Raw genomic sequence first — 13,599 nt, 5'->3', positions numbered from 1 at the left:
TTGTTACCCAGCCGCTGACCAACATATGCAACTCCATCTTTAAGACAGGTGTCTATCCACAGATCTGGAAGAAGGCTATTTTTAAACCTCTGATTAAGAAGCCATCCTTAGACCCTACCATTACTTCCAACTACAGGCCAATTGCCTGCCTTCCCTTCCCTGCCAAAATAGTGGAGGCAATAATGAATAAACAGCTCTCTGAGTTTATTGAACAACATAAACTCCTAGATGACACTCAGTTCGGGTTCCGGAAGGGACACGGAACTGAGACAGCATTGATAAAGGCCTCGGATGAAATTCGAGAGATCATGGACTCGGGAGGTGCTGCAGTGCTCATTTTGTTGGACCTGTCAGCTGCTTTTGACACGGTCGACCACGTCATCTTGGTCGACCGTGTCGCAGCCCTTGGAATTAGTCATCTGGCTAAAGATCTCATAGCTTCCTTCCTAGCTAATCGCAAACAGGCAGTCAAATTGGGCAACTACTACTCGCCCACTTCTGAACTGCTCTGTGGGGTCCCTCAAGGATCCTCGCTAAGTCCCACGCTTTTTAATATCTATGTTGCGGACTTAGCGAGGGTTATTAAATCACATGGGATGCGATTAACTACCTACGCGGATGACACCCAGCTTGTGTTGGCGGTACACAAGAACGGTCCAGTGGTAGCAGCTAAGTTTCAGGAGGGGTTACTGGATGTACAATCATGGATGCACAGTAACTGCCTGAAACTTAATGCAGAGAAAACCGAAGTCATGACCTTCGGTAAGATCTCTCCCGAATGGTCCCCAACATGGTGGCCCAGTCAGATGGGTTCCCCCCCGATTCCAGCTGTTAAGGTTAGGAATTTGGGAGTGATCTTTGATAACAGGTTATCTTTTGGTTATCATGTCAACAAGATGGTCTCTGCTGCATTCTTCGTGCTGAAGAAAATAAAAAAACTCATGCCATACCTACCTGCTTCGGCAGGGAAAACACTGATCACCACCTTAGTGTTTTCGAAGCTGGACTATGGAAACGCACTCTTCCTTGGCACACACAAATACATCCTGAACAAACTGCAGTCTGTGCAAAATATGGCAGCACGGATCCTGCTTAATATCCCTTGGCGACACTCCACTTCAGTAGCCATACGCCATCTACACTGGCTAAGAGTGGAGAGCAGAATCAAATTTAAGGCTCTCTGCATCGCCTATAAGGCCATTCATCAGACTGGACCAAAGTTCTTAAAGGAAGCTCTTCGGGTGTACATACCTGGAAAGAATCTAAGATCAGCAGCAAGCTATCTATTGCATGTTCCCCGAACAAGAACGGCCACATGGGGAGACAGACGTTTCCTGGTAGCGACCCCCATACTGTGGAATACACTCCCCTTGCATATTAAAACAGCACCAACACTCATTGCCTTTCGTAAGGCCCTGAAGACTTGGTTATTCAATCAATAAGTTCGTGCCCTGAATTTTGTGTATCCTAGAGCATCTCACTGCGCCTAGACACCCTAGGGTATTAGTTGCGCATTAAAAATCCCATAAATAAATAAATAAATAAATAAATAAAGAATGAATGCATATCAAGGAAAATATATCAACAGACACAACTTTAAAATTAAGAAAAGTGTGCAAATATTTTGTGTTGGTGACTGGGTGAGGTCTTCCCGTTTTGGTTTGTCTAAGGATGGTTCTTCCAGGTAGTCTCAACCTAAGAAAATTTTGGAAGTGAATGGGAATTGCGTGTTGTTGGACGATGGTCGTAAATGGAATTTTAATAGTGTTACTTTGTGCAGTGATTTAGAACGTAACTGCTGGTTGAACAAGAACAATGATGTATCCATTCAATCAAATTCTGGTAATACTGGAAAGGTTCAACCTGGTAAAATTCAATCTAATCCTGACATTTTACATTCCGACTCGCTACAGAAGACTGTTCCTAATACCAGAAGGTTATCTGGGCGTATTGTGGAAAAACCAGTTAAGTTGAAGGATTATATTTTATATTAATGAGTGTATATATTGTATACATGATGTTACCAACTTTAGAGTGTATATATTGTATAGATGTTACCAACCTTAGATTATTATAACCATATGGTTCATTTTTTTTTTGTTTTGTTTTTGTTCATTTTGAAAGGGAGATGTGTTACATCCTTATGTTATGTTCCTTTAATTTTATTGGAATGTTTGCAATGATGACATATTAGAATGTACTGTTAAGCTGTGCTGTCTTGAGAAGAACTGTTACTGGTGCAGGACCTTGGGGGTTATAAGAAGATTACTTTATTTGTGTATTTCCACTTTGTAAAACCGGGTACTGAGAGAAACCCATACAGCAATCATCTTAGGATCCTCAATCATGCCCCCTCATAAACAACACAACTTGAACTCATCCAGACACCTGGCTCTGACTTGGTAAACAATAAGCATTATACCAGTCATATGTACCATGAAAATAAAATTACAGAAACCCATCTGGAAAAGGGAATGCAGGATGAGATATACCTTGAAATTTAGGCAGGGAACGCTTTGCTAACATGAATTAGCCTACGGTTTTACAGTTATTCTTGAACCCTCAACTGATGCTTTTGTCTCTAACGTTAGGGACATGGCTATAGGGCCCAATTGGAGCCCATTTCCAAGTTAGGTTTTGGACCTGCCCCACATAAAGTCCTGGATGGGTGATGGGTTTAAAGGCAGAGCCGGACTGGGAACCAAAACCGGCCCTGGCAAAGTGCTCGGCTCCCACCCCCTCCCCCGTGGGGGGGGGGGGGTTGGGGGTGCCGCCAAGCTCTTTGCCAGGGCCGGGTTCATGTCGATTTTGTTACAGCGACGATTTTGCAGCTAAGCTGCAAAAACAGCCCTGTAACAAAAACAGGCCCAAATCCCGCCACCACCCGTGCGGCGCACAGGTTGATTGCCCGGTGCCCGCTACGGCCAGTCCGGCCCTGTTTAAAGGAGCGGCATGGTCGGATTTGACGGTACAGTTGAACGGTGGTATGAAAGGTAGGAGATCACTGAAAATTTGGGGAAAGAGGTATTTTTCCTTTCTGCTCAAATATCCTTGTATTCATTTGGACCCCAAATAAACCCATCTGCTTTCTGCTAAGACTGCCAGCTTCAGTCTAGTCCTTGCGGCAACACAAAGGCAACAACTCCTGTGTAGCTTTTAGTGCCTATATGGAAAGACCTCTTTTTGCATAATTACTCCCAACGTTTTGAGCTGATAATGCTGTTATTTCAACTTGGAGTGCACGGAGGCCAGATAGGCAGGCCTCAGTGCCAGTGTTCAAACTCCTTACAAAGTATGTGTTGAATTGGCTACCCCCAATCGACATAAGCTGACTTACCTATATGTCCTTAGTATATGGTAGCAAGGGCACCCAGGACATGCAAGACACAGCGTCTCCCCATGGTTGCAGCACTGGCTGTGCCACCCTGTGTGGGACAAAGTACCAAATGGCTCCCAGCCTGCCACAGCAGCCTGTAAGAGTAGTTTTAAATTGCTACTTCGACTTTCCCATTTACACCAATGGCAAAAGCCCATAACAATATACGTAAGTCTCTCCTAAGGCAGGCCTATGAAGCGCTGAGGCAGAGAGCTATATAGTATTAAGTAGGACATATGCTTTTATTTGTCCTGACAGCAACACTTACAAATTGTCATTTTTGATATGGAAAAGTTGGTTGTCCCATTGGCTAACACAGAATTACCGGCTGACCCCACCAGCCTGGCTAACTTCTGAATGGAGCAAACAGAAGGAGATGATGGACGAAGCGCTGAAACTTTTCAGACACTCACCCCCAGTCACAGATCTGGGTTGAATCCATCATCTTTCTTTAGCTCACTTCGCCACCCCAGTTCAGACACAGCTATATGCAAATCAGTCTTGACCCTGTGCCTCCTGGGACCAGTCCAGCCCGAACTGCCAAGCCATGTCTTCCATGGGCGTAATCAAGCATCCTGGGACCGGTTTCGGGCTAACAGCCCACATCAGCCAGACTATGTGGTGACTGGGGGTGAGTGTCTGAAAAGTTTCAGCGCTACCTCCATCATCTCCTTCTATTTGCTTTGTTTACCCTAAGTTGGCAGGGTATGCCCAGACATGGGTCCCTTACTCACTTTGCCACTGGGGTACAAGCTAGTCTGGCTGGTGAGGGTTAGACGTTTGGAGAGACAGCTCGGGTTCTCAGCTTTGAATCTCATACTACAATAGTCAATATGGCCATAAATCGAGAATCAACTCCATCTTGGTTAGTCACAGCTTGAGAGGTAAGATTAAGGACATTAGTAATTTAACTCCCCATCTGTCCGATCATTCAGGGAGCTGGTTGGATTTTGTCCTGGCAGATAGTCAGCATCCTAGTGTCTGGACGTTTGATCGAACTCTACTTCTCGATGGTGAGGAGATGAAATATTTAGCTCAGGAGACTGAGGTTTTTTTGGGGTATCAATGTAGGCTCGGCTGCAACTTTGGTGGTTTGGGATTCCCTAAAGTCCATTTTAAGGGGCACGATCACAAGTAGGGTTTTTTTCGGAACAGACAATATAGAGAAGAGGTGGCTCACAAGGAGGCAGAGTTGAAGGTAGTAGAGTTGGGTCTAAATAAGGAGACTGACTAAGAAACTACAGGAAAATTTGGTTAAATTAAGAAGTTTAAAAGATCAGTTAGATACCATCCTTCAGTCTAGGGTTGCACGTAGATGGAAGGCCAGTAAGCTTTCCCATTTTGAGTATGGAGAAGGTGCAGGCAAGCTACTGGCATGATAGGCTAAGTCAGACCAGTTGTGCAATCTGATCAAACAAATCGATAACATCGGTGAGCCTACTGCTCTGTCCACAGATGAGGAGATAGGGGGTGTTTTTTTTTTATTTCTTTCTGGATCTTTACCAAGAAGATAGTGCGGTGGACAAAACCGTGGCCATGGAGTGGCTGCATGGGATCACGCTGACCCTCCTGAATTTAACTCAGCAAGACGATCTAGGGTGGGACATTTCTCAGGAAGGTGAGAAAGGCCATTCTTGCCTGTAAAAGCGGGAAAGCTGCTGTCCCAGATGAGCTGCCAATAGAACTTTACAGATCCTTGGGAGAGGTGGTAATTCCCATCTTGGCACAGCTTTTTAATGAGATCTTATCCGAAGGTGTGAGGCTTCAAGGCTCGTGGGGAGAGGCTACAAACACCTGGATCCTGAAACCGGGGAAAAACGCAGCCTGTTGAGGATCTTATAGACCCATCTTGCTGCTGAATGTAGATTATAATATCTCTGCCAGGATTTTGGCAGGCAGGTTGAGCTCGGTCGCAGGCGTTATACTTCACGTCGATCAAAAGGGTTTTGTTAAAGGTAGAACATATCTGACCTTACCTATGATGTTTTTGGTGCACTAGACCTGGCCACAACGTACTCGCTTCCCCTTGCTGCAATAACATTAGATGCCACCAAGGCCTTTGACAGGGTCAATTGGGTGTACCTATCTGCAGTCATGGAGAAATTGTATCCAAAAGACAGTTTGTGAGTGTACTACATGGTAAGGTTGCTCAACCATGCCATATAATGCACCCAAAGCCTCACAGTCTCAGAGCAAGTGGTCATGGTTAAGGACTGGAGGGCACAGGATTGGACACAGTAGGTGACTGACTCTTCACTAGCCTTTTTAGTAAATTTCAACTGAAGGGGTGTACGAGTCCTGTCTTACTGCAGCGACCCTCCCAGCTGTCCGGCAGGATGCTTCTTCTTCCAGCCTTATGTTCACACTGTTGCTTCACTTTTAAGCACACTTGTTTCACAGGTACACTACTCTTACAGTTGTCAGCCACGTTTTTTTTTTTTTTACTGTTGAGCAATATTGTCATATTGAGAAAGGCTTCCAAGCATCCAATGACATATAAAATGCAAACCTTGTCAAATTAGTTGTGCTAGAATTACTTTAACACAGGGGTGGTTCCGTTATGCGTGTACCATTGCATGGTGTTAATTAATCATGAAAGATATGTTTAATGTACCGTTTTTGAAGCCACACTGCTAAAAGCGCATTAAAGGTCCTGTCTCAAACTTCATTGAGGTAGATCATAATCTGCTCTTGTAGAGTGCATTTGTGTATGGCAGCTTCAGGTTTAGATTTGTGGTTAGAAAGATGCCGGCTAAAAGATCGCTGTAGGGCCTATTTTCAGTACAAGTAATTAATAGAATTTTGACATGATTGCAAAATTGCCTAGATGTCCCATATTGAATATATGCATATTGAAATTATGTTTAAAATGAAGTTTCTGTATGCTGTTACCGCATAATTTGGGAGTTGTAAATTTCGTCTGATACTAGTCAGCGCTGGGCTCAATTTGAGCTTGAACAGCTTTAGGATTGGGACAGGTCTCAATCTGGCAAAACTGGTCCCACGCCCAGCATCCAAGCGACACTACTCGCGACAGACCATCACATGTGAGACCCTAGCCAGCAAGTCTGCCACGTGGTCCCCTGTCATAAGTGATAGATAACCACTGCCAGTCGTGACGCTTTAAGCAAACATTTGGGAAGATATGGAACTGTAAAATCCGTGCTTTAATTGATTTTAAAATAAATGTATTTGCAGAGTGCTATGGCAAGTCCCAGAAAAAAAACTCCTTGTTTTCTTAAAAGGCAGAATGCAGGAAGGTGGCACACATGATAAGCACACACTTGGCACACATGAGTCTGGATGTTTAGTGACACCATAGTCTTCACTTTTTCAATTTCATGCATTTGAGTTTAGAAGCGCAGGGTAACATCATGTTTTAGAACATGGGCTATCAACAATGCCATTCTTTTTTAAGCCAAAAAACCCTCGTTAAAAATGTTATGTTTTTCCCTCAGTTTAAATAAATCGGAGGCGTCCAGAAAATAGACTTTGCAGGGAGTTCTAACCGGTCAAAGGAAAGAGACAGCTCATGGAGAGTTTTATCTTTCAAGGAGACCTCTACACATGCTTGGACACCTTCTAGTTTAGGCAGACCGCTGTATTCCGGGAGACCTCTGCACACGGACACCTGACAGTTTAAACAGCAAAATGCCCACTGCACACAACGAGAGAGTAAGGCAAAGTATTGTATCCTGGCGGATACCTTAACATTCAAATCACAGCTGTCAGAAAGAACCACAATGTCTTTGGAAAAGGATCTTCATTTAATTATCTTTGTAGGCTGGCTTTACTCTCCCGTTGTGTGCAGTGGGCATTTTGCTGTTTCTCAGTGTGTTGTCCTTACAACATACATTTTTTGAGGGGTTATAGGGCTTATCCCCTCGCCTGACTGCACCACCACCCAATTAGTGTTCTTTAACCCCTTTGCGTTCAATTTTTAGCAGAGCGCCCAGTATTTCCCCTTAATCTAATAACCCTGTCATAAGTTATTTACCTGACAGCTTAAAGTCATCAGATAATTCAGGGAGATCTGCCCGAGGACAGCTGGCAGTCTAGAACACCGCTGTGAATGGGAACCCTAGCACTTTTAAGGAGAGCTCAGCCATTCAAGTAGCCCTGACAAGCCCGGCCCGAGCTGAGACTTGGCAGAAGTGGGCCTCAGTCATACAAATCTATTAATAGGCCCATTCCACAGATCTCAGCTGACAGACGGACGGACGGACGACCAAAGCACTGGGCCTGAGGTCAGGCCTCTTTCCTTGTACAGAAGTGTCAGCTCCTTAATCTCGATGCATTACCCACGGCTCGTGAACTCGGCTAGCTGCAGACAGGAGGGCTTGGGGCCGACAAGGGCCCGCTGTCACACTTCAGTGCACAGATGAACACTGTCACTTGCTCCGAGGATCAGTCTGCTCACTAGGAACGGAAGGCGGCTTCAAGTGACATGATGGACCCCGCCCGATGTGGTCCGTCGGCCGACGCTGGTGCTGGAAACCAGGGTTCGAGCCTCAAGGTTGCGTCCACATCCTGTGATTCTGGGCAAATCACTTAATCTCCCCGTGCCTTAATGTGTAATGTAAATACGGTGCTCATGTAAAGCGCTCCAATACCTTCGGGTCCAGTTTGCGCTATTTAAAATATGCACACAAAAAAAGAGCATAGATAAATAAAATGATAAAAATGTCCTGTTATTATCATTTTCTTTTTTGCACTGCTGAATAGCGGTGAGCCAACGCTCGGAGTGCCTACTTCTGAACGCCGTCACGTGACTGTTCTGCCGCCTTCTGAACGCCGTCACGTGGCTTAAACGCCGTCACGTGACTGCTATTATTGCCACCTTCTGAACGCCGTCACGTGACTGCTTCTCATGCCCGCGTGCCAGCCAAAACTCATAGCCTAATCCATTCCACCACACAAATACGAGCGAGCCTTTTGTGAAGAGTAAATACTAAACCTACCGACACACGAATATTCAGAAACCACAAAACTATTAACTATTAAAAATAACATTCTGATTAAAAAAAATAGCGAATCTACATTTCGGTACGCATAAACGTGACAGATAAACGCGGCGTTTGCAACTTTTCTTTGTTTCTGCAGAGCAAAAATACCGTTGCACGTGGGCAAACCGATTCCATGACAGACTCCCACCCCAACATTTTAGACCCTAAAACCAGGTTCTGCTGATATTTGCGGGAATAAATCTGCAACTATTTCAGGGCGTCAAACTACCTGAAAAAGGAGTTGTAAATACGGAAGCATTCAAGTTTATTGCTCACGTGCGAAGTGCGCAAATTGCTTTGTGAGCTGAAAGTGTGTTTCTTTTAATGATCACGGTTGTATAACCAAATCACTGGAACAGGTTGGTATTGTAAACTATACAAGATAGCGCATGTTGCCAGAATCACAGGGCAGGGAAACAAAAACAAAAATGCATGCTCCCGCACGTTATCCTTTTTCACCACTTGACTGTATTTACACCACAACTCCTCCTCTAAATATCCTATTTACCAGACACCTAGGCGAGAGCCCAGTTACAAAGCTAAAACGTCCGTCGTGTGCGACTGCGACACTGTCCTGGTATTTTTTTTTTTTTTTTGCGGTATTTTTTTTATTATAGTGCGAAAACTCGACCCGAAGGTATTGTATGGAGGGCTTTGCATGCTCACCAGTTACGTTCCACGAGGATACACTCATGTTTAGGTAGGCACTGAGAGATTAAGTCATGTGCCCAAAATCACAGGCTGTTGAGCCGACGCCGAGATTCGCACCTGGCTCCCCGGTTCCAAGGTCGGGGCTCTGAAGATCCTCGATCTCACCCATCAGCATCTCTTCCAATGCCCCCCCCCCCCCACCCCCCTCCTTCCCCCTCTTGAATTCTGGGGCTCGTAACTCGTAGTCTTCAGTTTTTGAGGAAAGAGACAAACAGAACTACACATACCAGAAAGCAAAGTAGAAACTTGGCACTGTGTGTGAGATACATTTGTATCGAATAGAAAAGCATAAAGCTTTGTGACAATGCAAATAAAAAAAATCAACAACATACATGCAGGACTCGGTGCACCACTCACGCAGCCAACAGGAGACTATAAAAATGCATGCGAGCAATAAAAGCGGGGCTGGCTGGCGCCCTCCTCGTGGGTGCAGCGCGTCGAGGATCGAAAGTGCAGCTGGATTAAGACACAAAGCACCACCCTCTGCCCTCTGCCGAGGGTCCAAGGCATCGCCTCGCAGCGCTTTACCTGTCACTCCGGGAGCCTCGTGGCCGGTGGGCGCCTGGCGCGCGCCGGGCATCAGTGCCAGCAGCAGCAGCAGCCCGCAGATCACCGCCGCGGAGAGCATGCTTCCCTGGAACACAAACAAACAAACGGAGAGATCACCACACCCGCAGCTCCGAAGGAATCCCTCTCTCCATCCCCTGGCAGGGGCGCGTGCACAGGCGCCGCCCCAGCCCTCCTCCCCCCGCCCTCGCCATGCGCGAGACAGTTGTGCACCAACAAAGCTGACACCCTCCTGCCTCCCAAATAAGAACACCTGCACCGACGCCCAGCAGCTGGAGTGCGAGCAACGGCGGCACACGGCACCTGTCGCCAGGGAGCGGCGTTATTGCTCAAGAGGCTCGTGCACCTGCTTTCCCGGGGGCCCCAACCCTTCAGGGGGCCCCATTCAACCCAATGCAGATCTGCGAGCTGCGGAATACTCCGGGGTCCCGCATCGGATTCTGCAAGGGGGGGGGGGGACATTTTTTTCATGTTATGTAACTGCCCAGAAGGCCACGAGCGGGCTCGGCGGTGCCACCAGTGGGCAATCTAGGCCCCGCAGTCTCGTGGCTGAGTGGATAGAGTGCTTGAGTGGACAAAGTGCTCACCTATAGCCTCGAGGATGCTTCACCTAAACGAGTGGTGCCTGAATATCGGTGTCAGACTGCCATCCGACATAAATATAGAAGACTCGAGATCGATGGCTCAGCTGGAGGTACTCTTGAGCCCTGGAGCCGAGCTTTCAAGTGGCTTCTGCCTGCAAACCACAGTCTAAACCCATGCCCCATCTATTAAAGACGAGCATTACCCTTTGATGTAAAACAGGAGAGAGAAAGAGATCCAAATCTAAGCCTGTGATCAATCCCGGCTTCCCCGCATGACCAAATTGTGTTATCCTAGCTACATATTTCTCTTCATCATGCCTCCTTTGTTAGGTTTCACCTGCACAGCGGTGTTCCCTTACTTTTGTGTGGAACTTTTTTTGTTAACTTCCCCTGGCTGCACGCATTTATGATACTTCTACTAAAGCTGTTTATACTGTTAACCCCATTCACTGTCAAGATGAGATCTCTTCTCACGGAGAAGGCAGACAGCTTCTAACCGTATGCTGGAATGCTTGCTTTTCATTACTTAGTTGTGTAAAGCAGATGCTTCAGCCTTAGAACTTTAGTGGTATTTCCCATTTATGCCTCAGTACCTTTCTTTGTACTTTTTAGACATTATCGGATTGTTTTTTTAAAAAATTTAATCTGTTTGGTCATTATGATCAAATTCTAAATGTTATAATAAACCTTGCATGTTGAAAATAAAGGTAATATGCAAGAGCTATGCTATATTTTACTACTAAACAGGCAGCCAAAAGCCCAGTTAACTTGCAAACAGGATCAGGATTTGAATGGTGCAGCAGGTGCAGTAGCACCAGCCCAAAAGTTGTCAGAACGTCTCTAACCATATAATATTGCTATATTTGATTACTAAACCGCCAGTCACAATTGCAGTTAACTTGATTTGAATGGTACAGCAGGTGCAGTGGCACCAGGACCAAAAGCTCTAGGGACCCCACTAAACCCAGATTATTGCTAACATTGAAAACTAAACAGGCAATCACAAGTGCAGTTACCATGCAGACAACAGGGTCATAATTTGCATGATGCAGCAGGTGCAGTGGCACCAGGCCCAAACGTTGTCAGAACACCTCGTTTTGCGCCATTTTACTACTATATTGGCAGTCACAATTGCTGTTACCTTGAAGTTGAAAGGAGCTTGATTTCAATGGTGCTGCAGGTGCAGTGGTACTGAGGCCAAAGGTTATAACTCCACTAAACACCAAATAATGCTATATTTTACAACTAATCAGGCATTCATAAGTGCAGTTATCTAGCAAGCACTAGGCTCATGATTTCAGGAGTGCAGTGGCACTGGGACCAAAAGCTCCAGGCACCCCACTACACACCCAATATTGCTATATTTTATTTCTAAACAAGCAACCACGAGTGCAGTTACCTTGCAGACAACAGGATCATGATTAGAATGGTGCAGCAGGTGCAGTAGCACCGGTCGCAAAAGTTGTCCGAACTCTTTTTAGCACATGATATTGCTATATTTTACAACTAAACAGGCAGCCACATTTGCAGTGACCTTGCAAATAAAAGGGACTAGATTTGAATGGTGCAGCAGGTGCAGTGGCACTGGGGCCAAAAGCTCTAGGGATACCACTAAACCCAGATTACTGTTAAACAGGGTCCGATTGGTAGGCGGGCACTCAGGCAATGGCCATGGGGCCGGTATCTGACTTCCTGCTGTGGGCTCCTTTTTGGGCAGCCTGGGGGGTAATTTGGGCGGTGTCTGTTGTTCGGATGCCACCAGCAGCCCAGTGGGTGCCTAAGTGGCCTTTCTGGAGGCAGATGGGCGTCCATTAGCTCCCTTTTATTAACAGGCAGATGTGTCACTCCCTTTCTCTCGCTGGGACGGCCCATTAATGTACGCATATTGAGCGGGGAAGGGGGCCGAGCAGAAGTGGCCTCACTTGTTTTCAGGTTTGTTTCGCTAGTGTGAAGTGATCTGACATTTTTTAAAATCTAAGTAAAGTCAAGAAAACAAGCCTCTGTTAGACCCCCTACTCCCTTCTTTTTATAAAACTTCCCGAAGCAATGTTTTGCGGAAAGGCAATTTGTAAAGGTGGGCCGCTTTTTTTAGAGTGCCCTGGCCAATTTTTAATCCCAATCCAACCCTGCTGTTAAATTTGACTACTAAACAAGACAGTCACAAATGTATAACTAGCAGGCAATAGGGTCATGATTTGAATGGCGCAGCAGGTGCAGTAACACCAGTACAGACCAACAGCTCTAGGCAACCCACTAAACGCATAATATTGCTACATTTTACTACTAAACAGGCAGTCACAAGTGCAGTTTCCTTGCAGACAACAGGGTCTTGATTAGAATGGTGCAGCAGGTGCAGTGGCAACTGGCCCAAAATTTGTCATGACCTCCTCAAAACACCTAATATTCCCATAATTTAGTACTATACAAGCAGACACAATTGTAGTTCTGTTAATGTGAATGAGATTTATAAAAGCGCACAAATACCTAATGGTGTCTTGGCACTGAGGATCACAATAACCTGCTGTACGCCTAGCCCTGGACCAACCAGGTTTTCACATTTCTCCTAAAGCCAGTTAGGGAGCTGGCGTTCCTAAGCTCAAGTGGAAGAGAATTCCAGAGTTTGGATGTTCCATAGTGTTATCTTGCAGCTAAAAGAGGCTTGATTTTAAGAGTGCAGCAGGTGCAGTGGCACCAGGGCCAAAAGCTCTAGGGACCTGCTAAACACAGAATATTGCAAACCTTTACTACTCAACAGGCAGTCACACATGCAGTTATTTAGCAGGAACTAGGGCCATGATTTTAATGGTGCTGCAGGTGCAGTGGCACCGGGGCCACACGTTGTCAGAACTCCTCTAAACACCAAATATTGCTATACATAACTACTAAATAAGCAGACACAAGTGTAGTTACCTTGCAGGCACTACGGTCGTGATTTCAATGGTGCTGCAGGTGCGGTGGCACTGGGGCCAAACGTTGTCAGGACTCCTCTAAACACCAAACATTGCTAAACTGAACTACTAACTGAGCCGACACAAGTGTAGTTACCTTGCAGGCACTAAGGTCATGATTTCAATGGGGCAGCAGGTGCAGTGACAGCAGGGCCAAAAGCTCTAGAAACTCCTCTAAACAGCAAATATTTCAATATTTTACTACTAAACAGGCAGGCACAAATGTGGTTATCTTGCAGGCACTAGGGGTATGATTTGAATGGTGCAGCAGGTTTAGTAGCACCGAGCCTGAAAGTTGTCAGAACTCCTCTAAACATATAATACTGCTATTACATCATTTAATTGTATCATTTCACTCTTTCATTTTTCAAAATGTTGCTATTACTTACCCGTAATACCAGCACAAT

At 45.7% G+C, this 13,599-nt stretch overlaps 1 protein-coding gene across 2 annotated transcripts in view; it reads right to left on the bottom strand.

The window, feature by feature from the left end:
- Positions 1 to 9,819, bottom strand: part of LOC147698962 (prolactin receptor-like) — a 405,779-nt gene extending 395,960 nt beyond the window's left edge. The window contains exon 1 of one of the 2 annotated variants that reach the window (XM_086935546.1): positions 9,622 to 9,819. In XM_086935546.1, the coding sequence (XP_086791672.1) occupies positions 9,622 to 9,721 (100 nt within the window). In that variant the 5' untranslated portion in view covers positions 9,722 to 9,819. The remainder of the gene's footprint in view (positions 1 to 9,621) is intronic. The other variant, XM_086935544.1, reaches the window with a different exon arrangement.
- Between the last annotated feature and the right edge of the window lie 3,780 nt (positions 9,820 to 13,599).

This window comes from Lissotriton vulgaris, chromosome 8 (assembly GCF_964263255.1).
Source record: "Lissotriton vulgaris chromosome 8, aLisVul1.2, whole genome shotgun sequence".
NCBI classification, from domain to species: domain Eukaryota; kingdom Metazoa; phylum Chordata; class Amphibia; order Caudata; family Salamandridae; genus Lissotriton; species Lissotriton vulgaris.
This window is presented reverse-complemented; position numbering and strand designations above follow the sequence as displayed.